At 55.0% G+C, this 25445-nt stretch overlaps 1 protein-coding gene across 1 annotated transcript in view; it reads left to right on the top strand.

Moving 5' to 3' along the window:
• The first annotated feature begins 2787 nt into the window (after window positions 1–2787).
• The window catches only part of tamalin (trafficking regulator and scaffold protein tamalin), a 54567-nt gene continuing 31909 nt past the window's right edge, over window positions 2788–25445 (top strand). The window contains exon 1 of the mRNA XM_072493705.1: window positions 2788–3030. Within this exon, the coding sequence (XP_072349806.1) occupies window positions 2866–3030 (165 nt within the window). The 5' untranslated portion in view covers window positions 2788–2865. The remainder of the gene's footprint in view (window positions 3031–25445) is intronic.

Here is a 25445-nt window from a genome sequence, read left to right as displayed (position 1 = left end):
GCGCGCACCTGGTGAGGGCCTCCCGCCCCTTTGAACGCCTCAGCGTGGATTTCAAAGGCCCCCTCCCCTCCTCCGACCGACACACGTATTTCCTCAGTGTGATCGATGAATACTCCCGGTTTCCCTTCGCCATCCCATGCCCCGACATGACGTCTGCCACCGTCATTAAAGCCCTTAATTCTATCTTCACTCTGTTCGGCTTCCCCGCCTCCATCCACAGTGACAGGGGATCCTCATTCATGAGCGATGAGCTACGCCAGTTCCTGCTCAGCAGGGGTATCGCCTCCAGCAGAACGACGAGCTACAAACCCCGGGGAAACGGACAGGTAGAAAGGGAGAATGGGACAGTATGGAGGGCCGTCCAGCTGGCCCTACAGTCCACAAATCTCCCGGCCTCCCGCTGGCAAGAGGTCCTCCTTGATGCACGACATTCCATTCGCTCATTACTTTGCACTGCTACTAACAGTACACCGCATGAACGGCTATTTGCCTTCCCCAGGAAGTCCACGTCCGGGGTATCACTCCCAACTTGGCTCACAGCTCCGGGAGCCGTGCTTCTCCGTAAACATGTGCGGCTCCACAAGGCGGATCCGTTGGTGGAAAGGGTGCACCTGCTCCACGCAAACCCACAGTACGCCTACGTGGCGTTCCCCGACGGCCGCCAGGATACCGTCTCCCTTAGAGACCTGGCACCAGCAGGTTCCCCCCCCACACCACCCCCGCTGCCCCCGTCGCCCCCCTCCCCTCCCCCGCCGCTCCCATCACCCCCCCTAGGACCGTCCGTCCTCCCCCTGCCCACCCCCGTTGATGAAGAGGATTCTGGCACGCTCCTGGAGTCAACTTCGACCACGACAGCACCAACATCGCCGTCACCACTTTGTCGATCCCAGAGGACGATCAAGGCTCCGGACCGGCTGAACCTCTGACCGGCCCGCCGGATGGCCAGAGACATTTTTTTACCGTTCTGTAAATATTAAAGATTGCGAATTGTATATAGTTATCCACCACCCCCGCCGGACTCAATTTTAACAGGGGGTGAATGTGGTAAACCACTGTGTTCTTATATTAGAGGTTGTACGATAGAACCTGCTCTACAGGTTCACCTGGGCCCCTGCATGCTAGCTCCGCCCAGGAGCCGGGTTATAAATATGCGTGGCCTCCAGCTCGCAGCCATTTCGTCAGCTGCTGTAGGAGGCCACACTTCAGATACTAAGGGAGCCTCAAGCTGTGCGTGGACCCCCGGTATGCAAACACCAAGTGTCACTACATACTGAGGTTCTACCTGTCCCTGATGTTACGAAGGATGGGCCTGGCCTCATTGCCGCGGAATGCTCCAAGTAGTTGGACCGTACCGTACCACCTGTCTCTCATGGAAAAGGTTTTGAAGAAAAACACCTTTGAGCACAAGGCAATGAAGCAGTGGTTAGCACGTAATGTCCTCGAGGCCCTCGGGGAAAAGGAGACTGTGGAGGACGTTGGACGGTTCCCTGAGCAGACTGTCAGAGTCATCTGGCAGAGCGCCTCATCACCAGAACTTACAAACAAGCACCAAGACCTAGCTTGGCTGGTGGTGAGAAGGGCCCTCCCTGTCAGATTCTTCATGCACACCCGAAGGCTCTGCGCCAATGCACGCTGCCCTCGGAGTGGCTGTGGGGGAAATGAGACGGTCACACACCTCCTTGTGGAATGTGCCTTTGCAAAGAAGGTCTGGAGAGAGATGCAGTGGTATTTGTCAAGGTTCATCCCGAGCAGCTCTGTGACACAGGACTCTGTGCTCTACGGACTGTTTCCAGGGGGACACACCGAGACAAATATCAACTGCTGCTGGAAGGTCATCAACTTGGTGAAAGACTCTCTTTGGTCTGCCCGAAACTTGCTGATCTTCCAGTGCAAAGAATTGTCCTCGACTGAGTGTTGCAGACTGGCACATTCCAAGGTCCAGGACTACGTGCTGAGGGGCGCACTCCAGCTTGGGGCAGCCGCCGCCAAGGCGCAATGGGTAAAGGCCACTGTGTAAGGTCTTTCCAGCAAATGTACACCGAGGGGCGGGTAACAGTGTAAACCCCCCTCGGTCTGGGTCATTAACACTCCAATGTATAAAAGAAACATGACAATGTAAATATTTAAGAAGGAATTGTAACGTAAAGAGCGATATGTGTATAATATTATCAAAATTGAATGAAAGAAAGTCAAGGGAATGTGTAACTCTGATGGAAATGTACAGTCAAGACAATTCGAAATGTTCTGTAATGTTTATTTATGATAGATTTTAGGAATAAAGTATATTTTTTGAAAAAAAAAAGCCTCAGTTTGAATTCAACTTCGTCTCCAGCCAAATTGATCGTGCCTCACCTGCTCATCTTTGGACTGTGGGAAGAAACCGGAGCACCCGGAGGAAACCCACGCACACACGGAGAGAACGTGCAGACTCCGCACAGTCACCCAAGGCTGGAATTGAACCCGGGTCCCTGGCGCTGTTAGGCAGCAGTGCTAACCACTGTGCTACAGTGCCGCCCTTTTCAGCGAACCCACAAAAAGGTAGTCCTGTGTAAATGCACTGGGTATTCAGGGCAATAGGACGGATATGGGGGCAAGGTTTATTTTCTGTTGGGGAAGGGGGGGATAATAAAATAAATAGTTCAACGTTTTTCGTTGTTTGTTTCTTCTCAATGTGGAGGGAAGTGGAACTTTAACCACACCTCGACAACGTGCGGGGGGGTGGAACTGCAACATCCGTCTAGACTTAAATGCTTTTGTGAGTGCAACTCTCCCACTTTGGTCCTCCGGAGATCAGGCTCTCGCCGTCATTTCAACTCCATCCGCTCACAGGAACACAGTAGGATGAGAACTGTATAAGGGGGGGAAATGACTTTACGAAGAGTGAAAAAGTTAAGCCGCAAGGAAGATTACGGTAGCGCGGACCCCGGGGCGGACAGCAGCGAAATTTACAAAACGGACACTGCCAGGAACTCCGAACTTTACAAGACCCTCGCCTACTCGGGGGGCACCTTACCTCGCAGTCACAAGCAGGTAGGTAACCAGAGCAATGCAACCCCACAACACACAGCCTCCGCCAGAAGGATACCTCAAATGTTGCTGAGGAACTGAGATTATTCTGACAGTCTCCACATGCAAGGGAGCTTCTGGTCAAAAGTGAAGCCTTTTGTAGTCAAATAACGGGACTTGAGGTGTCTCGATGTGTAAATAGAGGCTCCTATTGCAGGCAAGGAAGCTTCTGGTCAAAAGGGAAGCCTTTTGTAGTCAAATAGCAGGTAGTTACGGTGTCTCGATGTGTAAATATTGCTCTTATTGCAGGACACCAGGAACATCTTCTAATTGAACCCGCCTGTTTTGGATCCCTATTTCCTCTCCAAATGCTTATTTATTTTGTTGTAGTTGTTGCTGATGACCAGAACCATTTACATCACTTCAAACCGATCACTTTTTTGGAGTGATTGGAGAAAAGGCTGCTGACTGGAGAAGGGGGCTCAGCCCGTACCAGCCTCCCCGAACAGGCGCCGGAATGTGGCGACTAGGGGCTTTTCACAGTAACTTCATTTGAAGTCTACTCGTGACAATAAGCGATTTTCATTTCATTTCACTGCTTTGTGAAGAACACCAGGCGTGTGACACACATCCCCTTGTTCAGGCTGACACACAATAGGTGGAACTGCCAAACAAGGATACACGGGTGGAGCAATTTTGATTTGGGAATGTATCGGTTTTCAATTTGTTTTATCTGAAGTTGGGGCCATTTAGGGTTTTGAGAACAAGATTTCCCTGTCATTCGAAGTATTATTTCATTGGGGGAGGGTGGGTGGGGGTGGGGGGGTGGGGGGAGAGCAAGTCACCTCTAGGTAGTCCAGACTCTTAACATTTTCCATTTAGCAGTTTGAGAGCCTGAATGGGAGTCCATGGGTTAAAATAGATTTTCTTTGGGGGGAGCACGACGTGACATCAATGTGAAGTGAAACTTTTCGATGATTCAGTGGATACAGTGAGCTACTGAGAGACGTCTGTTTTTGATGGCGTGAAGATTAGCCACACGATTCATTTAAGACGCAGTTCCCCTTTTCCAGAGTCACTGTTCCTATTTTGTTCCATTCAGTTCCCCCCCACCCCTTAGTACAATGTGTCATCGAATCCCCACAGTGCAGAAGGAGGCTCTTTGGCCCAGTAACTCTGTGCTCACCCTCTGAAAGAGCATTCTATCCAGGACCACTCCTCCGCCCTATCCCCGTAACCCTGTGCATAAATCACGGCCAATCCATCTAACCTGCACATCTTTGGACTGTGGGAGGAAACCCACGCAGGCACGGGGAGAACGTGCAAACTCCACACAGACACCCGAGGCCGGAATCGAACCTAGTCCCTGGTGCTGTGAGGCAGCAGTGCTAACCACTGCACTGGCCCATTGCACAGTGGAAGATGTTAGGGACATATAAACAAGTGGAGGGGGGGGGGGGGATTTATACCTTTTTTAATATAAATTTAGAGTACCCAATTCTTTTTTTCCAATGAAGGGGCAATTTAGCGCGGCCAATCCACCTACCCTGCACATCTTTGGTTTGTGAGGGTGAAACCCACGCAAACACGGGGAGAATGTGCAAACTCCACACGGACAGTGACCCAGAGCCGGGATCGAACCTGGATCCTCAGCGCTGTAAAGCAGCAGTGCTAACCACTGTGCCACCGTGCCGCTCAAAATGGTTTTACACCGTATCAGACCATGATCTAATCAAATGGCGAAACAGATTTAGAGAGGGACTGAATGGCCTCCACTGTTTCTATGGTCGGCTGGACGACAAGAGATTAAATGACCATTTCCAACCACTTGCCTCACCACATTTTGGGAGTTGGGGCCGGGGTGCATTAGTGGATCCCACCCTTCCCCAGAACCACGTTTTAATTTAAGGTTCAGTAAATTTCCTTTTTGATCTGTGTTTTGTTTGCTGTGCTCCTTTTAGGGAAATACCCCATTCAATTTGTTAAATTGTTTAATTTGACAATTTCTTCACATTTACTCTGTTGATGTGGCCCTGAGTTTTCACGGGTCTATTTAAAATACGCACATCCGAGGAGTGGCGAGGGAGGAGGGTTGGGGGGCAGGGGGAGTGGTGAGGGAGGAGGGTTGGGGGGGCAGGGGGAGTGGTGAGGGAGGAGGGTTGGGGGGGCAGGGGGAGTGGTGAGGGGGAGGGTTGGGGGGGCAGGGGGAGTGGTGAGGGAGGAGGGTTGGGGGGGCAGGGGGAGTGGTGAGGGGGAGGGTTGGGGGCAGGGGGAGTGGTGAGGGAGGAGGGTTGGGGGGCAGGGGGAGTGGTGAGGGAGGAGGGTTGGGGGGCAGGGGGAGTGGCGAGGGAGGAGGGTTGGGGGGACAGGGGGAGTGGTGAGGAGGAGGGTTGGGGGGGCAGGAGGAGTGGTGAGGGAGGAGGGTTGGGGGGGCAGGGGGAGTGGTGAGGGGGAGGGTTGGGGGGGCAGGGGGAGTGGTGAGGGGGAGGGTTGGGGGGGCAGGGGGAGTGGTGAGGGAGGAGGGTTGGGGGGGCAGGGGGAGTGGTGAGGGGGAGGGTTGGGGGGCAGGGGGAGTGGTGAGGGGGAGGGTTGGGGGGGCAGGGGGAGTGGTGAGGGAGGAGGGTTGGGGGGGCAGGGGGAGTGGTGAGGGAGGAGGGTTGGGGGGCAGGGGGAGTGGTGAGGGAGGAGGGTTGGGGGGGCAGGGGGAGTGGTGAGGGGGAGGGTTGGGGGGCAGGGGGAGTGGTGAGGGAGGGTTGGGGGGCAGGGGGAGTGGTGAGGGAGGAAGGTTGGGGGGCAGGGGGAGTGGTGAGGGAGGAGGGTTGGGGGGGCAGGGGGAGTGGTGAGGGGGAGGGTTGGGGGTGCAGGGGGAGTGGTGAGGGGGAGGGTTGGGGGGGCAGGGGGAGTGGTGAGGGAGGAGGGTTGGGGGGGGCAGGGGGAGTGGTGAGGGGGAGGGTTGGGGGGCAGGGGGAGTGGTGAGGGGGAGGGTTGGGGGGGCAGGGGGAGTGGTGAGGGGGAGGGTTGGGGGGGCAGGGGGGGTGGTGAGGGGGAGGGTTGGGGGGCAGGGGGAGTGGTGAGGGGGAGGGTTGGGGGGGCAGGGGGAGTGGTGAGGGAGGAGGGTTGGGGGGCAGGGGGAGTGGTGAGGGGGAGGGTTGGGGGGGCAGGGGGAGTGGTGAGGGGGAGGGTTGGGGGGGCAGGGGGAGTGGTGAGGGGGAGGGTTGGGGGGCAGGGGGAGTGGTGAGGGGGAGGGTTGGGGGGGCAGGGGGAGTGGTGAGGGGGAGGGTTGGGGGGCAGGGGGAGTGGTGAGGGAGGAGGGTTGGGGGGGCAGGGGGAGTGGTGAGGGGGAGGGTTGGGGGGCAGGGGGAGTGGTGAGGGGGAGGGTTGGGGGGGCAGGGGGAGTGGTGAGGGAGGAGGGTTGGGGGGGCAGGGGGAGTGGTGAGGGAGGAGGGTTGGGGGGCAGGGGGAGTGGTGAGGGAGGAGGGTTGGGGGGGCATGGGGAGTGGTGAGGGGGAGGGTTGGGGGGCAGGGGGAGTGGTGAGGGAGGAGGGTTGGGGGGCAGGGGGAGTGGTGAGGGAGGAGGGTTGGGGGGGCAGGGGGAGTGGTGAGGGAGGAAGGTTGGGGGGCAGGGGGAGTGGTGAGGGGGGAGGGTTGGGGGCAGGGGGAGTGGCGAGGGAGGAGGGTTGGGGGTGCAGGGGGAGTGGTGAGGGAGGAGCGTTGGGTGTGTAGGGGGAGTGGTGAGGGGGAGGGTTGGGGGGCAGGGGGAGTGGTGGGGGTCAGGGGGAGTGGTGAGGGGGAGGGTTGGGGGGGCAGGGGGAGTGGTGAGGGGGAGGGTTGGGGGGCAGGGGGAGTTGGGGGGGCAAGGGGAGTTGGGGTGGTTGGGGGGGCAGGGGGAGTTGGGGGGGCAGGCGGAGTGGTGGGGGGAGGGTTGGGGGGGCAGGGGGAGTGGTGGGGGGGAGGGTTTGGGGCAGGGGGAGTGGTGGGGGGCAGGGGGAGTGGTTGGGGGCAGGGGAGTGGTGGGGGGAAGGGGGCAGGGTGTGGTGGGGGAGGGTTGGGGAGGGCAGGGCGAATGGTGAGGGAGGAGGGTTGGGGAGGCAGGGAGAGTGGTGGGGGGCAGGGTTGGGGGGGCAGGGAGAGTGGTGGGGGACGGGGGGATGGTGGGGGAGGGTTGGGGGCAGGGGACGTCGTGGGGGGCAGGGTTGTGGGGGCAGGGGGAGTGGTGGGGGAGGGTTTGGGGGGCAGGGGGAGTGGTGGGGGAGGGTTGGGGGGCAGGGGGAGTGGTGGGGGAGGGTTGGGGGGACAGGGGGAATGGTGGGAGGGTTGGGGGGACAGGAGGAGTGGGAGGGTTGGGGGGACGGGGGAATGGTGGGGGAGGGTTGGGGGGACAGGGGGAGTGGTGCGGGAGAGTTGGGGGGCAGGAGGAGTGGTGGGGGAGGGTTGGGGGGCAGGGGGAGTGGTGGGGGAGGGTTGGGGGGACAGGGGGAATGGTGGGGAGGGTTGGGGGGACAGGAGGAGTGGGAGGGTTGGGGGGACAGGGGGAATGGTGGGGGAGGGTTGGGGGGACAGGGGGAGTGGTGGGGGGCAGGGTGAGTGGTGGGGGGGTTGGGGGGCAGGGGGAGTGGTGGGGGGGTTGGGGCGGCAGGTGGAGTGGTGGGGGGTGGGTTGGGGGGGCAGGGGGAATGGTGGGGAGGGTTGGGGGCCAGGAGGAGTGGGGGAGGGTTGGGGGGACTGGGGAATGGTGGGGGAGGGTTGGGGAGACAGGAGGAGTGGGGGGAAGGTTGGGGGGACAGGGGGAGTGGTGGGGTGGCGAGGTTGGGGGGGCAGGGAGAGTGGTGGGGAGGATTGGGGGGCCAGGAGGAGTGGGGGAGTGTTGGGGGGACAGGGGGAATGGTGGAGAGGGTTGGGGGGACAGGGGGTGGTGGGGGGGGCAGGAGGAGTGGGGGAGGGTTGGGGGGACAGGGGGAATGCTGGGGGAGGGTTGGGGGGACAGGGGGAGTGGTGGGGGGGGGGTTGGGGGGCAGGGGGAGTGGTGGGGGGGGTGTTGGGGGGGCAGGGGGAATGGTAGGGAGGGTTACGGGGGCCAGGAGGAGTGGGGGAGGGTTGGGGGAGTGGGGGGGGGAGATGGTTGGGGGGACGGGGGAGTGGTGGGAGAGAGTTGGGGGGCAGGGGGAGTGGTGGGGGGGGGTTGTGGGGGCAGGGGTAGTGGTGGGGGAGGGTTGGGGGGACAGGAGGAGTGGGGGAGGGTTGGGGGGACAGGAGGAGTGGGGGGACAGGAGGAGTGGGGGGGGGGGTTGGGGGGCAGGGGGAGTGGTGGGGGGGGCAGGGGGAATGGTGGGAGGGTTGGGGGGCCAGGTGGAGTGGGGGAGGGTTGGGGGGACAGGGGGAATGGTGGGTGAGGGTTGGGGGAACAGGAGGAGTGGGGGAGGGTTGGGGGGACAGGGGGAGTGGTGGGAGAGAGTTGGGGGGCAGGGGGAGTGGTGGGAGAGAGTTGGGGGGCAGGGGGAGTGGTGGGGGGGTTGGGGGGGCAGGGGGAGTGGTGGGGGGGGGGGGTTGGGGTAGTGGTGTGGGAGGGTTGGGGGGACAGGAGGAGTGGGGGGAGAGTTGGGGGGACAGGAGGAGTGGTGGGGGGGTTGGGGGAGTGGGGGGGAGAGGGTTGGGGGGGACAGGGGGAATGGTGGGGGGGCTGGGGGAGTTTGGTTGGGGGAGGAGGTTGGGGGAATGGTGGGTAGTGAATGGTTTTGGTTTTGTCCTACACGTTAATAAGTTGGGGAGAGGGTTGGTGAACGACATTTGGGGAGAGAGAGCCTGCTTGTGTTTGGGGACCAGGTGGTTGATGTTTGTTTGAGAGCAGAGGGATTTCAACACTAACAACCTGCATTTGTAAGGTGCCGTTGAGCAAGTAAAACACCCCAGGGTGCTTCACAGGAGCAGTATCGAGTCACGCGAGGATTTGACCAAAAGCTTAGGTTTTAAGGGATGTCTGAGGTGAGGCTGGGACAGGTGCATGGCGGGAATTCCAGAGAACAATGGAACCCGGAGCCGCCAATGGTGGAATTGGGAATGTGCGAGAGGCCAGAACTGGAGGAACACACCGAGGTCTTGGAGGGTCGTGGGGCTGAAGGAGGCGGTGGAGAAGCGATTCATTATAACAGCGGCCTTCACTTTCTTTTCGTGCCCCGTAAGCTCCAGCGAAAGAAAACATGAGGAGGGAGGAGCCCAGCTCAGCAACGTCTCGCGTTTGGACAGGCCTGTAAATGGAAACATGCACACAGGGCCCAAGGGGTCCGGAGGTCACAAAGTGAAGGGGACGTGCCCCCACTCACCCCTAACCCACCCTCGGGCCTTGTCCATTGCCTTTACCAACTCCTGCTGCCAGTAAATGATTTTTCTCCCACAGATAATAAATTATGTGGAGGAGACTCCCCAGTGACAGGTCACTGAATTGGTGCCAACTGCCATCTTTAGAAAGGAAATGAGATTCATATCTGCTGAAAAGAGGATTGAGAGTTAACAGCCACACTTCATCTCTTGCTTTTACCCAGAGGAGCAACTTTAAAGCCAGAAGTTACACTTGGTGTTCTGTAATCAGAACACACTTCTTCACACAAAGCAGAATGGAAATCTCGCCCTCGACAAGATATTGAGGTTGGGGACGCCATTGAAAATACCCAAACTGGTATTGTTCATGAGGCAAAGGGGGTTAAGGGTTCGGGAGCCAAGTTTAAGGAGTCAAAATACCGAAGGGCCTAATCAAACTGAATTGGCGGAACAGATTCGATGAGCTGAATGGCCTCCTCCTTGTTCCAATCATCAGTGCTGTTTGAACCCTCCTGAGACCCCGAACGTTGCCAACTGGCCTGAGCTGGTGCACCATGCTGCACCTTTCCCAGTCATTCCCGAATTCTGAACCCATGTGGTATGTTCTTTATATTTAAGAGGAGCTTGCCAAAACAGTCCGTTACATCCAATCATGTAAAGCCTTGATGCCCATATCTAACGGCGCCCCGGGGTATAAATTTGTGAGCTGAGTTTTCCTGCAATACTAATGAATGATTGGAGGTGCTGCTCTTTGTATGAGACTGAATCCTCTATCCACGTGGGTGTATGTTAAGAGAGTTCTGTTCCACAAAGCTCCAGCTATTAATCTTTGAAGCTGACACGGCCAAATATTTTGCTCAGCCAATTGCTATAGAACCTTGGAATGCTGCAGCACACAAGGCCATTCTGGCAGCCCTTTGAATGAGTTATCCAATTCATCCCACTACCACGGTACACATTGGTTAGCACTGTTGCTTCACAGCGCAGGGGTCCCAGGTTCGATTCCCGGCTTGGGTCACTGTCTGTGCGGAGTCTGCACGTTCTCCCCGTGTCTGCGTGGGTTTCCTCCGGGTGCTCCGGTTTCCTCCCACAAGTCCCGAAAGACGTGCTGTTAGGTGAATTGGACATTCTGAATTCTCCCTCTGTGACCCGAACAGGCGCCGGAATGTGGCGACTAGGGGCTTTTCACAGTAACTTCATTGCAGTGTTAGTGTAAGCCTACTTGTGACACTAAAGATTATTATTATTATTGTAAAGAATTGTCACTGTGAGGATAGATTGGAGAGGTTGGGACTGTTTTCTTTGGGGAGAAGACGGCTGAGAGGAGATTTGTTTGAGGTGCTCAAGATTCTGAGGGGAGTGGACAGGGTTAACAGTCAGAAATTGTTCCCTCTCAAGAGAGCATCCAGAACGAGAGGGTGCATATTCAAATGATGGGTAAAAGGAGACAAAGTGATTGAGGAAAAACATTTTAATCCAGAGGGCAGTTGGAGTCTGTATGGAACTTCCCGAGGGTAGTTGAGGCTGGTTCGATCGAGGCATTCAAAAGGGAACTGGATTGCTAGCTGAAAAGAGAGAATGTGCAAGGTTACAGGGATGAGGCAGGGGAGGGAGTTTCAGACTCGATAGGCCGAATGTTTGCCTTCTGCACTGTAAAGGATCACCTTAAATCTGTGCCCTCTGAATGTTAACTTCTGACATGAGGAATAGTTTATCCTTATTTACTCTATCAAATCCTTCCCCCCCCCGCCACCCCTCGTTCAAATCTCCCTTTAACCTTCTCTGCCCTAGCTGTGCCAAAGATATTTTCCCCTATGGCTCTTTTCTCAACCACCTTTAATCGGTCATCTTTGGTTCCTGACTATGTTTCACCTTGTCGACTCTCGATCAAAAGCCTTCAGAATTCGGAAGACCTTGATCAAACTTAACCTTCCCTGCTCCAAGGAGAACAATCCCAGTTTCTTCCGCCTTTCTCCACATCAACTGATGTTCCCCCCTGTCTGGAGTCATTCTGGTCAATCTCTTGCGCACTCTCTCGAAGAGCTTGCTATCTCCGATCTGGAATGCATTCTGTACAAGGATGCTGGGAGCAGGTTCAACAGTAGCTTTCAAAGGGGAAAGTGGACAGCTACTTAAAACGTCAAATATTGTAGGGCTGTAGGGGAAAGAACGGCGGGCGTGGGGCGGATTGGTCGCTCTTTCTCAGAGATCGATCGGCGACACGATGGGCCGAATAGCCTCCTCCTGTGATGCCTCATTCCATGAATGATCCTCCTTCCATTGAGAGTTCTCCGCTGGCTGTGGGAGGCTGCTGACTTGTATGATGCCCACATGACAGTTCTGGCACTTCATTGTGTGGAGCTGGTTTGAGATTCTCTGACGTGATAAGGCAACGTGAAGGTGGGCACCTTCTATTAATGGATTGGCAATGGGGGGGTGGGGGGTGGTCTGCTTTTTCTCGAGAGTGAGCTGCATCGAAACCAAAAGATTGTGCGGTTTTACTGAAGAACTTGGCGCCTGCAACAGGTATTGTTTTCAACAGAAAACACACGAGTTCCTAGAATTAGTACCAGACTACCCCAGAGATCAATGCATTCCTACAATTCTGGCTGCCTGTGTAATCCCATTTCCATTGCTTCACAGTTGGTGCAGTACCTTCAGTTGCCCTACACCCTGGGATATCCTCCTTAAAGATCCCCACCTCGCTACCTCTCCTTGTACCTCCCTGTTTGGCCCAGCGACCAGCTTTGTTGAAGCATTGTGGCGCATTTTACTTTGTTGTAGGTGCTATGTGGATTCGAGGTGTTCCAGCAGTTCGCCAGTGGAGATGTGCCTGACCTCCCATGGTACAACGGGCCACAGTGTTAGAATTGAAACCAAGAGTTGACAGGCCCAGATTAATGTCCCATCAACTGTGGTGTGATGTTTTGAAAGTAGCCCTTCGATCGAGACACTGCTTGGTTAAAAACACTCATGAATAATGTTGAGTTAACATTAATGCATTCTGTTAAAGGGTCAGTGTCTTAAAAGCTCTTAGCTGGTGTAGATCATCCAATCAGTGATTGAAAAAAACAACTATTATGGTTACCACTGCCATTAAAATAATGTGGTCGAAGAGCAGCACGGAGGCGCAGTGGTTAGCACTGCAGCCTCACGGTGCCGAGGTCCCAGGTTCGATCCCGGCTCTGGGTCACTGTCCGTGTGGAGTTTGCACATTCTCCCCGTGTCTGTGTGGGTTTCACCCCCACAACCCAAAGATGTGCAGGTGAGGTGAATTGGCCACGCTAAATTGCCCCGAAATTGGAAAAAAAAGAATTGGGTACTCTGAATTTATTTTTAGAAAAAATAATGTAGTGGTAAAACCTAAGTTACATGTCATTTATAAATATCGGCCAGAATTCTCCGGCCGTTGGGATTCCCTATTCCCGCTGGCAGCGCAGGTTTCCTGGTGACATGGGGGGGGGGGCTTCATTGGGAAATCCCATTGACAAGTGGATGGGGGTAGAGAATCGTGCCGTCAGCAAAGGCGTGCCACCGAGAGACACGCGGCTGGGGGACCGGAGAATCCAGCCCATAATATTGGCGTCTATTGCCCATCTCTAATTCAGAAAATCATTGAATTCCTACAGTGCAGAAAAAGGCCATTCGCCCCATTGATTCTGCAGCGACCCTCTGGAAGAGAACCCTAGCTACGCCCATGCTTCTATGTAATTGGACTGCAACTATACGCCTGACATGTAGAAAGATCAATGTCTGAACGCAGTGGTGGTGCCAGACTCTGTCCAATATTCCAACTTTGAAGCTGCTCCTTCAGACCCTCAGAAGAGGACTATCACTGAACCATTGAAAATGCTGCTGTTCGTGTGTGCAGGGGGATGCGCTCTACACATGTGCAGGGGAGATGCGCTGCACACGTGTGCAGGGGGATGCGCTCTACACGTGTGCAGGGGAGATGCGCTGCACACATGTGCAGGGGGATGCGCTCTACTTGTGTGCATGGGAGAGGCGCTGCACACGTGTGCAGGGGGATGCGCTCTACTTGTGTGCATGGGAGATGCGCTGCACACGTGTGCAGGGGGATGCGCTCTACACGTGTGCAGGGGGATGCGCTCTACTTGTGTGCATGGAAGATGCGCTGCACACGTGTGTAGGGGGATGCGCTCTACTTACGTGCATGGGAGATGCGCTGCACACGTGTGCAGGGGGATGCGCTCTACACGTGTGCAGGGGGATGCGCTCTACATATGTGCAGGGGGATGCGTTCTACACGTGTGCAGGGGGATGCGCTCTACACATGTGCAGGGGATGCGCTCTACACGTGTGCAGGGGGATGCGCTCTACACGTGTGCAGGGGATGCGCTCTACACATGTGCAGCGGGTGCGCTCTACACGTGTGCAGGGGGATGCGCTCTACACATGTGCAGGGGATGCGCTTTACACGTGTGCAGGGGGGGGGTGCTCTACACATGTGCAGGGGATGCGCTCTACATGTGTGCAGGGGGATGCGCTCTACACGTGTGCAGGGGGGATGCGCTCTACACGTGTGCAGGGGGATGCGCTCTACACGTGTGCAGGGGATGCGCTCTACATGTGTGCAGGGGGATGCGCTCTACACGTGTGCAGGGGGGATGCGCTCTACACGTGTGCAGGGGGATGCGCTCTACACGTGTGCAGGGGATGCGCTCTACACGTGTGCAGGGGAATGCGCTCTACACGTGTGCAGGGGGATGCGCTCTACACGTGTGCAGGGGGATGCGCTCTACACGTGTGCAGGGGATGCGCTCTACACGTGTGCATGGGGGATGCACTCTACATGTGTGCATGGGGGATACACGGTACATGTGTGCAGGAGGATGCGCTCTCCACGTGTGCAGGGGAATGCGCTCTACACGTGTGCAGGGGGATGCGCTCTACACGTGTGCAGGGGATGCGCTCTACACGTGTGCATGGGGGATGCGCTCTACATGTGTGCATGGAGGATACACTGTACATGTGTGCAGGAGGATGCGCTCTACACGTGTGCATGGGGGATGTGCTCTACATGTGTGCAGGAGGATGTGCTCTACATGTGTGCAGGGGAATGCGCTCTACACATGTGCAGGGGATGCGCTCTACACGTGTGCATGGGGGATGCGCTCTACATGTGTGCATGGGGGGATGCGCTGTACACGTGTGCATGGGGGAATGCTCTGTACACGTGTGCATGGGGGATGCGCTCTACATGTGTGCATGGGGGGGATGCGCTGTACACGTGTGCATGGGGGATGTGCTCTACACGTGTGCAGGAGGATGCGCTCTACACGTGTGCAGGGGAATGCGCTGTACACATGTGCAGGGGATGCGCTCTACACATGTGCATGGGGATGCGCTCTACATGTGTGCATGGGGAGATGCGCTGTACACGTGTGCATGGGGGGATGCTCTGTACACGTGTGCATGGGGGATGCGCTCTACATGTGTGCATGGGGGGGATGCGCTGTACACGTGTGCATGGGGGGATGCGCTGTACACGTGTGCATGGGGATGTGCTCTACACGTGTGCATGGGGATGCGCTCTACACGTGTGCATGGGGGGATACACTGTACATGTGTGCATGGAGGATGCGCTGTACACGTGTGCATGGAGGATGCGCTGTACACGTGTGCATGGGAGGATGCACTGTACATGTGTGCATGGAGGATGCGCTGTACACATGTGCATGGGGGATGATGCACAGCCGAACTACATGAGCAGGACATCATACAGATTCACCCTTTTTTGTCTCTGGTCACAAAGAAAAAGGAAGCATCCGTAAGGTCTAGAATGCTGAGAACAGACAAAGCCCTTGAAGAATAGAACAAAAGTAGGAAGGAACTTAAGCAAGGAGTTCAGAGGGTTAAAAAGGGTAATGAAACGTCCTTGGCAAACAGGATTAAGGAGAATCCCAAGGCATTTTTGTACATATATAAAGAGCAAGAGGGTAGGGAAAGGGTTGGCCAACTCAAGGACAGAGGAGGGAATCTATGTGTGGAGCCAGAGGAAATGGGCGAGGTACTAAATGAATACTTTGCATCAGTATTCACCAAAGAGAAGAAATTGGTGGATGAGAAGTCTGGGGAAGGGGGTGTAGATATTCTGGGTCATATAGGTATCAAAACGGAGATGGTGTTGGGCGCCTTAAAAACATTAAGACGGATAAGTCAGGATCTGCTTTAAACGCCAGCTATTTAGCCCAGTGTGCTAAACCAGCCTTGGGTTATCAAGCCTAGTGGCGCCCTCCGGGCCGACCTGCGGCAGCTCCTCCCACAAAACTCTGCAAGCATCCTCGCTGGACGGATCTGGAGAGGAGAGAGCGCTGCAGAAGCTTCGAATTTGGGCCTGAACCTCCTCGAGATCCGAGACGATGGCCCCGTCGTTGGCCAGCAGCGTGAGGAGCTGCTGACGGACCCCGAGCCTTTATTCCAGCGAGTAGAAGAAGGGGGAGCCGCGGTCCATGTCCGTAAGGATCTGGATCCGCGACCTCACATACGCACCCTAGGACCCGACAAGTTGCAGGTCCCGCAGCGCGTCCTTCTTCCCTCCGTACACCAGCCGCAGGGCCGGGTCTTCATCGGGCTGACCGAGACCTGACTCCAGGTCGAGCACCTCGTTTTCCAACTCCTTGACCCTGCATTTCCGTCTCTTTGTCGACCCCCTCACGTACTCCTGACAGAAGGTACGCACGTGGGTCTTGCCCACGTCCCACCCATAGCCTCAAGGAGGGGGAGCCTCCCCGCTTCCTTCTCCAGCCGGGCCAGAAGTGACGAAACGAGCCCAGGAACTGCTTGTCCTCCAGCAGCAGGTTGTTAAAATGCCAGTACGCGGACCGCGACTTAGCACGAGATAGGGCGAGCCCCGCCCACACGAGACGGTGGTCCGAGCACAGAGGCCGTCGGGACACGGGGCGGGTACGCCCTTGCAATGTAGAGGCCGTCGATTCTGGACGCTCCAACCCCAGGCCTCACAAAGGTGAGGACGCTGGAGTCAGGATGGAGAGTCCGCCAGACGTCCACCAAGTCAAAGAACCCGACCAGGTTCCTTAACTTTGCCATCGCACAAGAGCTGCACTGGGTACCAAGGCGGTCCTTTGTCCCGAGGGTGCAATTAAACCACCCCTCCAGGACGATGCATTCGCCGCGGCGATGGTGCCAAGATGAGTGGCCACTTGTTTGAAGAAAGCCGTCTGCTGCTGGCCAGCCTGGGGAGCGTGGACATTCACAAAGTGACGTACCTCGTCCCCTCGCGGACCGTCAGGTGCAGCAACCGGCCTGGCACTGGCTCCTTGACCCCCAAGATCTCCGCTGAAAATGTGGGGCCAACAAGATAGCCACCCCGCCTAAACGTGAGGTTAGGTGACTCATGTAGACACCCCCCCCCCCCCCCCCCCCCCCCCCCCCCCCCCCCCCCCGGCCACTCCAGGCGCCATGTGACTTTGTCTCCCGGAGCGTTGTGGGTTTCTCGCAGGTCGCACGCCGCATACGTCCCGTCCCGGAGGGACCGAGAAGTTCTGGAACCTGCGGAGCGCGTCCCTGCTGCCGTTAATGTTGAGGCTGGCTATGGTCACCTCCATGTCAGTAGTAAAGTGCTACCTTCACCTTTTCAGTGCTCGGAAGGAGCAGAGGAGCGCAGGCCCTGCTCCCTCAGGAGTCCGGCGAGGAAAGATTTCTGCCAGCGCTGTTCAGAAGCGTCCGCGTCTCTCGCCTCTTTAACGTAGGCGCGGGAAGACCGGATAAGCAGCGCTACGTCCGACCACCGGTCGAGGGCTAGCTGCGCTTGGTTTCGGCGACCGCGGTTTGACCGTGGTAATGCCAATGGAGGGGGAGGGGCCGGCGGTGCCACTCGCAGCCACCTTGGTGTCAGTGGTAGCTTTGGAAGCGGGGCAGTTCTTCCGCACGTGCCCCACCTTCTTGCAGGCGTGGCACCGCACGCCATCTGCAGACCAGAAGATGCGGAAGGTCTCCCCTAGATGGGAGAACTCTAATCCCCCCCTAATACATCCTCCCAGGCCAAGCGGGTGAAAGCCTGGCGCCGGAAGGAGTAGGTGTGCCTGAGGGGGGCGTCCTTCAGGCCGAGAGGGAGCGGCCCTACCTCAGAACGAACCTCCCCCAGTAGTTGGAGGTGGGGGATGAGGAGCTCGGTAGGGAGGTAGGGTGGGACATTGGACAATATGACCCGCTCGGCAGTGGCCTCAAGAGGGTCCGCCCACCGCGAGCCCCTTTTCAAGGACGAGGTGAACCGCCCTCCCGGCCCTCAGAAAGAACACGACTTTCCCGTACATTCGCGAGGCGGCCGCAAAGGCCGAGGGGCCGAGGACCTGGTGACGGTGGGGTGAGCGTAGCACTTTACGCCCAGCTTTCGGGTCAGCAACCGGAAAGGTGGCAGGGCTGCGGGAGCAGTAGAGGCCGAGGACGCTACCACCCCCGCATAGGAGGCTCTGGTTGACCCCACCACAGGCGTAGGTGGAGGGGCCACAGGGCAAGTGCCAAGCCCACCCCAATGTGGCCTTTGTCGCGTTGGAATTTAATTGACGAAATAGATAGTGGAGAGGGGGTGTTAGGGGAAGAGCGAGGTGGAAGGACGTACTCTCTCCCCTGGAAGGTATACAGGGGAGCAAAGCAGGGAAGAGAAGAGAGAACAAGGAGCACTGTTGGAGGAGGTCAGCAACACAGGAGGGTGGGGCACCGTAGATGGAACTCCTGAGACTCCGGGTGAAGCTGGAGGGTGGGAGGATTGGGGATCTTCAGCCCAGGATGGGGCCCAGCAACGACTCAATGTCCCTGTCCCGGAACAAGCTCACCAAATGGAATGAGGAAGGCCTGACAGTTGGGAGAACTGGGCAGGGCCGGGCCCTCAGCCCGGGAGGGGCCCAGCTGGACAGGGCCGAGCCCTCAGCCCGGGAGGGGCCCAGCTGGGCAGGGGCTCAGCCCGGGAGGGGCCCAGCTGGACAGGGCCGAGCCCTCAGCCCGGGAGGGGCCCAGCTGGACAGGGCCAGGCCCTCAGCCTGGGAGGGGCCCAGCAAACAAACAATACAAAGGGGCTTTACTCCCACCTTGTTTTGCAGCCACCTTCTGTTGTTCTTGTGTTTCTTCTCTCCTTCCTCCCTCCTTCGTCTCTCCCTCATCTCTCCCTCGTCTCTCCTTCTTGCAGGCAAGTCAGCAACAGCCAGCACTGGAAACGGCACTCAGCAACAGAGACAGAGAGCTTGAGTGGCCACTCAAGATGGATTGGCCATGCTAAATTGCCCCTTAATTGCAAACAAATGAATTAGGCACTCTTAAAATTTAAAATAAATAAATAAATAAATAAAAAGGTAGAAGGGATAATCCAGGAAATTATAGGCTGGTGAGCTCTATGTCAGTGGTAGGGAAATTATTGGAAGGCGATCTTAGGGACAGGATTTACTCACATTTGGAAACACGGTTTTGTGAAGGGGAGGTCGTGTCTCACTAACTTGATCAAGATTTTTTGAGAAAGTGATGAAGATGATTGATGCAGGTAGGGCAGTGGATGTTGTCTACATGGACTTCAGTAAGGCCTTTGACAAGGTCCCTCATGGGAGACAGAAGGTGAAGTCACGCGGGATCAGGGGTGAGCTGGCAAGGTGGATACAGAACTGGCTCGGCCATAGAAGACAGAAGGTGCTTTTCTGAATGGAAGGTAGTGACCAGTGGCCTTCCACAGGGATCAGTGCTGGGACCTTTGTTTGTACTCTATATAAATGATTTGGAGGAAAATGACGCTGGTCTGATTAATACGTTTGTGGACAACACAAAGATTGGTGGAGTTGTGGATAGTGAAAACAACCGTCAGAGAGGGCAGCACGGTGGCACAGTGGTTAGCACTGCTGCCTCACGGCGCCGAGGTCCCAGGTTCGATCCCGGCTCTGGGTCACTGTCTGTGTGGAGTTTGCACATTCTCCCCGTGTCTGCGTGGGTCCCACCCCCACAACCCAAAGATGTGCAGGGTAGGTGGATTGGCCACGCTAAATAGCCCCTTAATTGGAAAAAATGAATTGGGTACTCTAAATTTATAGAAAAAAAAAGGACTGTCAGAGGATACAGCAGGATATAGGTCGGTTGGAGACTTGGGTGGAGAGATGGCAGATGGAGCTTAATCCGGACAGATGTGAGGTAATGCATTTTGGAAGGTCTAATGCAGGTCGGGAATATACAGCGAATGGTAGAACCCTCAAGAGTATTGAAAGTCAAAGAGATCTAGGAGTACAGGTCCACAGGTCATTGAAAGGGGCAACACAGGTGGAGAAGGTAGTCAAGAAGGCATACGGCATGCTTGCCTTCATTGGCCGGGGCATTGAGTATAAGAATTGGCAAGTCATGTTGCAGCTGTATAGAACCTTAGTTAGGCCACACTTGGAGTATCGTGTTCAATTCTGGTCGCCACACTACCAGAAGGATGTGGAGGCTTTAGAGAGGGTGCAGAAGAGATTTACCAGAATGTTGCCTGGTATGGAGGGCATTAGCTATGAGGAGCGGTTGAATAAACTCGGTTTGTTCTCACTGGAACGACGGAGGTTGAGGGGCGACCTGATAGAGGTATACAAAATTATGGGCCTGTACTGCGCTGTAATGTCCTATGTTCTATGTTCTATGTACTAGGGGGCATAGGTTTAAGGTGAGAGGGGCAAGGTTTAGAGTAGCTGTACGAGGCAAGTTTTTTACGCAGAGGGTAGTGGGTGCCTGGAACTCGCTACCGGAGGAGGTGGTGGAAGCAGGGGCGATAGGGACATTTAAGGGGCATCTTGACAAATACACGAATAGGATGGGAATAGAGGGATACGGACCCAGGAAGTGTGGAAGATTTTAGTTTAGACGGGCAGCACAATCCCAAGCAAAGAGGCTGAGAAAATGGCTGACACATAAAATGGGCAATGCCACATTGGCACAGCTGGAAGATCCCTTTTGTGGGTTGGGAGTCAGGCATCTTTTTGGGGGCAGAGGAGAGACAGACTTGTTTTGCATTTATCGATGCTGGTTCGTACCTGGGAAGGAAAGTGCCCAAACTGGGAAGGGTTTTGGATGGATAAGCACACACGTTCACGTAGGAATTGGGCTGACCTCCATGTCTATATCATAGTGTGACATGGAAGCAACATCTCGAATAATCAAAGGGAGCAGGATTCTGAGTGCGAGCGGCCTGCCTCTCCACTTAATGTTTCTGGAAATACGATAGTGAACCCAGTGGCTTTGTCTTCTCCCCGTCTCATGGGCCATTCAAAGTGTGCATGGTCCACCGCTTCTGAGCACATGACACAAGCGCCAGACAATGACCATCTCCTACAAGAGAGAATCTAACCATTGCCCCTTGACATTCAATGGCATTCCCATCGCTGAATCCCCCACAATCGACATCCTGGGGGTTACCATTGATCAGAAACTGAACTGGACCCAGCCATATAAATACTGTGGCTACCAGAGCAGGTCAAAGGCTGGGAATCCTGCGGAGAGTAACTCACCTCCTGACCCCCCAAAGCCTGTCCACCATCTACAAGGAACAAGTCAGGAGTGTGATGGAATACTCTCCACTTGCCTGGATGAGCGCAGCTCCAACAACACTCAAGAAGCTCAACATCATCCAGGACAAAGCAGCCCCGCTTGATTGCTCCCCTTCCACAAACATTCCCTCCCTCCACCATCGACGCACAGGGGCAGCCGTGTGTACCATCTACAAGATGCACTGCAGCAACTCACCAAGGTTCCTTAGGCAACACCTTACAAACCCACAACCTCTCCCACCGACAAGGACAAGAGCAGCAGATACCTGGGACCCCCACCACCTGGAGGTCCCCCTCCGAGTCACTCACCACCCTGACTTGGAAATATATCGGCTGTTCCTTCACTGTCACTGGGGCAACATCCTGGAACTCTCTCCCTAACAGCACTGTGGGTGTACCTACACCACAGGGACTGCAGCGGTTCAAGAAGGCAGCTCACCTTCACCTTCTCAAGGGGCAATTAGGGATGGGCAATAAATGCTGGTCTACCCAGCGACGCCCACATCCCGTAAATGGATCAAAAAAATTCACCAGCACAAGGAGCCGATGCAGCTGAATGTTTACCCATCTCCATAAAAGACTGAGCACCATGTAGTGAGGAATAGAGAAGTGTCCCTGCAGAAGCCAGCTCGTGACCCATGACTGAGTCAGAGTTACCAACAATTTTGCAGAAGAGTGTTATTTTCTTTTTCTGTCTCGCTGCCATCTCTAACTGCCACGCTTGTTCGTTGACACCTTCACGCCAGCCAGTTTGTGTGCCCGTTTAGCACCTCCCCCCACCCCTCCGGGCCTTCTTCCCCGAGCTGGGGTCGAGGGCTGAGGGACAACCCACCTACAAGCGTTGGGTAAAGGGCAAGCCAGCCTTTAGACATCGTAGCAGGCCAGCTGCCTGAATGCTGCCTCCCAGTGGCAGACTGAGGGAGGGTGTCTGTGACTTCCCCGCCGAACTTGCCGAGTGGCCATTTTCAAATTCGACAGGTTTTAAAACGTTGCGGATGGAACCACTCCAGATGGAAGCGCCCTCTATCTCCCTTCACTTGCAATGGCAGCCTGCAGCCCCTTCCACACTGGAGGACCTCCGTTTGGCCCCTCCAGCTTCAAGAGCCCACGCGCTACCCTTAATCGGACAGCGGGCATGTCCTTGGATCACGAATCAGCCAATCCGGGTGAAACCGCTCCCGACAAGAGTGTGGGGCCGGGGCCCCCATTTGACCCCAGCAAAATGCTGCCCGAGCTGATCTGGCCTCAGTCCAGTTCTTCATTACACCACTCAAAGGGGCACTTACCAGCATGGCCACTGGGGGCACTCTCCGAGCAAGACTGCTCCCATTTCCCAAGCCCACACACCAACTCCCATTGCAACAGGCCAGCGGCGACACTCAGGCCACATATATATACAGCGATATGAATCAGTCTCGCTTCAAAATCGGCCTTAAAAAAAACTCCAGCTCCCTACAGAATAGACAGTCAGCGTGACTGGGCTGCAAGCGTGCAACCAATGGAAACTTATTGAGCGGTGCATGGGGAGTAAGAGTGTGCAGACAGATCTAACCATGATAAAGATCAGAAAGGGGATGCATTTGGTGAAGTTAGCGTGTGGCTGGAGTGGGAGGCGGGGGCGAGGTTGTGGAGAGAGGTTTTGTGTTTGGAAAACTAGGCTTGAGGAAATTGCGTTGTCTTTCAGTTGGTTTTTCAAAAGAGTGCAAAGTCCTTTTAAGTGCCGATTTCAATCTGCTGCCAGTTAAAATAAAATCTAATGTAAACCAGGAGCATCAATGTTTATGACGTTATAAATCATACCCCCCCCCCCCCCACCCCCCCTCATTCCCAACCAATCAGCCATGACTTTCAACAGGGCGATGGACTGCAGTGGAACTGTTGAAATCTGTTGGCAATCTTCACACACAAATATTCCGCCATCCTTTATCGGATGGGGGCCACTGGATTTTTAAAAATTACATAGCCAGGCCACAATTTGCAGCTTGCATTAACTGATTGCACCCATTAGCACGGTGCTCATGTTAGCAGCCTTTCCGGCACGGTAGCACAGTGGTTAGCACTGTTGCTTCACAGCTCCAGGTCCCAGGTTCGATTCCTGGCTTGGGTCACTGTCTGTGCGGGGTCTGCACGTTCTCCCCGTGTGTTCGTGGTTTCCTCCGGATGCTCCGGTTTCCTCCCACAGTCCAAAGACGTGCTGTTAGGTGAATTGGACATTCTGAATTCTCCCTCTGTGACCCGAACAGGCGCCGGAGTGTGGCGACTAGGGGATTTTCACAGTAATTTCATTGCAGTGCTAATGTAAGCCTACTTGTGACAATAATAAAGATTGTTATTGTGTCGCTCACGTGTTTGCTGCCTGGGAGCAACCCTCGTGGAATTATATTCCCTCTTACAGTGCTGTACTGGGTGGCACTGTAGATCCAGTTGCTCAAATGCTGTAAATACATGGAGCTAGTTGTCTGCTTTTACTGAAACTCCCACGACCCTGTCACTTTGTGCTCTCTGATCTACATTGGCAACATCTCAATTTTAAAATTCTAACCCCTCCCGCGCAGCCTGTTTGAATTTCTCCATACCCTTGCCCCTCCCTAATGCTCTAACCTCCTGCACTCCCACAACCCTCCGAGATCTTTGAGCTCCTCTAATTCTGGCCTCTCGAGCCTTCCCCGATTTTTAAATCACTCCGCCATTGGTGGTTTGTGCACCAAGCTCTGGAATTCCCTCCCTAAACCTCCTCGGCTCCTCCAACACTCCTCCTTCATGATGGCTCCTTGAAATTTGTCTGTTTGACCAGGCGTTTGATCACCTGCCCCTAAAATATCTCCTAAAGTGGTTCAGTGTCAGTTGTGCCTGTGATGTGCTTTGGGGTATTCAGCGATGTTGCGGGTGCTATATAAATGCAAGTTGCTAAAAAAAATTCCGGAAAGTACATGGTGGGACAGTGGTTAGCACTGTTGCTTCACAGCTCCAGGGTCCCGGGTTCGATTCGGCCTCGGGTAACTGTGTGTGTGGAGTTTGTACGTTCTCCCTGTGTGTGCGTGGGTTTCCTCCACAGTTCAAAGATGTGCAGGTTAGGTGGGTTGGCCATGCTAAATTGCCCTTAGTGTCCAAAGATGTGCGGATTAGGTGGATTGGCCGTGATAAATTGTCCCTTAGTCTCCAAAGATGTGCAGGTTAGGTGGATTGGCCATGCTAAGTTGTCCCTCAGTGCCCAAAGATGTGCAGGTTAGGTGGATTGGCCATGATAAATTGCCCCTTAGTGTCCAAAGATGTGCAGGTTAGGTGGATTGGCCATGATAAATTGTCCCTTCGTGTCCAAAGATGTACAGGTTAGGTGGATTGGCCATGATAAATTGCCCCATAGTGTCCAAAGATGTGCAGGTTAGGTGGATTGGCCATGCTAAATTGTCCCTTAGTGTCCAAAGATGTGCAGATTAGGTGGATTGGCCATGCTAAATTGTCCCTTAGTGTCCAAAGATGTGCAGGTTAGGTGGATTGGCCATGTTAAATTGTCCCTTAGTGTCCAAAGATGTGCAGGTTAGGTGGATTGGCCCTGCTAAATTGTCCCTTAGTGTCCAAAGATGTACAGGTTAGGTGGATTGGCCATGATAAATTGCCCTTAGTGTCCAAAGATGTGCAGGTTAGGTGGATTGGCCATGCTAAATTGTCCCTTAGTGTCCAAAGATGTGCAGGTTAGGTGGATTGGCCATGCTAAATTGCCCCTTAGTGTCCAAAGATGTGCAGGTTAGGTGGATTGGCCATGCTAAATTGCCCCTTAGTGTCCAAAGATGTGCAGGTTAGGTGGATTGGCCATGATAAATTGCTCCTTTGTGTCCAAAGGTTTGGTGGTGTTATGGGGCTCGAGCAGGGTTTGGGCCTAGGCAGCGTGCTGGTTTGGACGGTTGGTGCAGACTTGATGGACCGAATGGCTTACTTCTGCACTATAGGGATTCTATGATATGATTCCATGAGAATTGGTTTACGACAGCAGGTGCTGTAAAAAGGGGGTGTGGCAAATTGACTGCAATCGCCACTCCACACTTGCCCTGGTCCGAGATGTTGTCTTGTCAAGATTTGGAATTCCAGTTGGGTTGGGACTGCTGTGGTTTTTTTTTATATTACCTCATCGGTCTCCCCCCACCCTGCCCCAGTTAGGGTGTGGCTGAACTCTCGAAAAGGGAACAAAGTAACAAGATAATTAACAAGCTTTGAATCAAGATTGACGCGAGTGTCAAGAGATCCAAATCAGCACATCAAAGCACTAGGCCAAATGTAAACAATTCACTCAGCCTCAGGCCTGACTTGCGACTGAGAGAGTTAATCAGAGGCCTTGGCCATGTTGATGGACCTGGTTGTTGTTATTCTTCCTGACTTGTTCTGCTCTTAGCCATATAGATGGAATGCCACAACTGGATAAACAACAATTACATTCCCTTGCCGTCTCCTTTGAAGATGACTGGCAATTTGTCGACGCAGTCTCCAGCTTCAACATGTTTGCCGCATATGGTGCATGGATAGCTTAAAGATCTGTGCTGAATTAAAACAGCCATTTTCTGCTGTCTGTCTTTCTTTATGAAGACTGCCGATAACGCTGTT

Source organism: Scyliorhinus torazame, chromosome X (genome assembly GCF_047496885.1).
Source record: "Scyliorhinus torazame isolate Kashiwa2021f chromosome X, sScyTor2.1, whole genome shotgun sequence".
Taxonomy (NCBI): Eukaryota; Metazoa; Chordata; class Chondrichthyes; order Carcharhiniformes; family Scyliorhinidae; genus Scyliorhinus; species Scyliorhinus torazame.
This window is presented reverse-complemented; position numbering and strand designations above follow the sequence as displayed.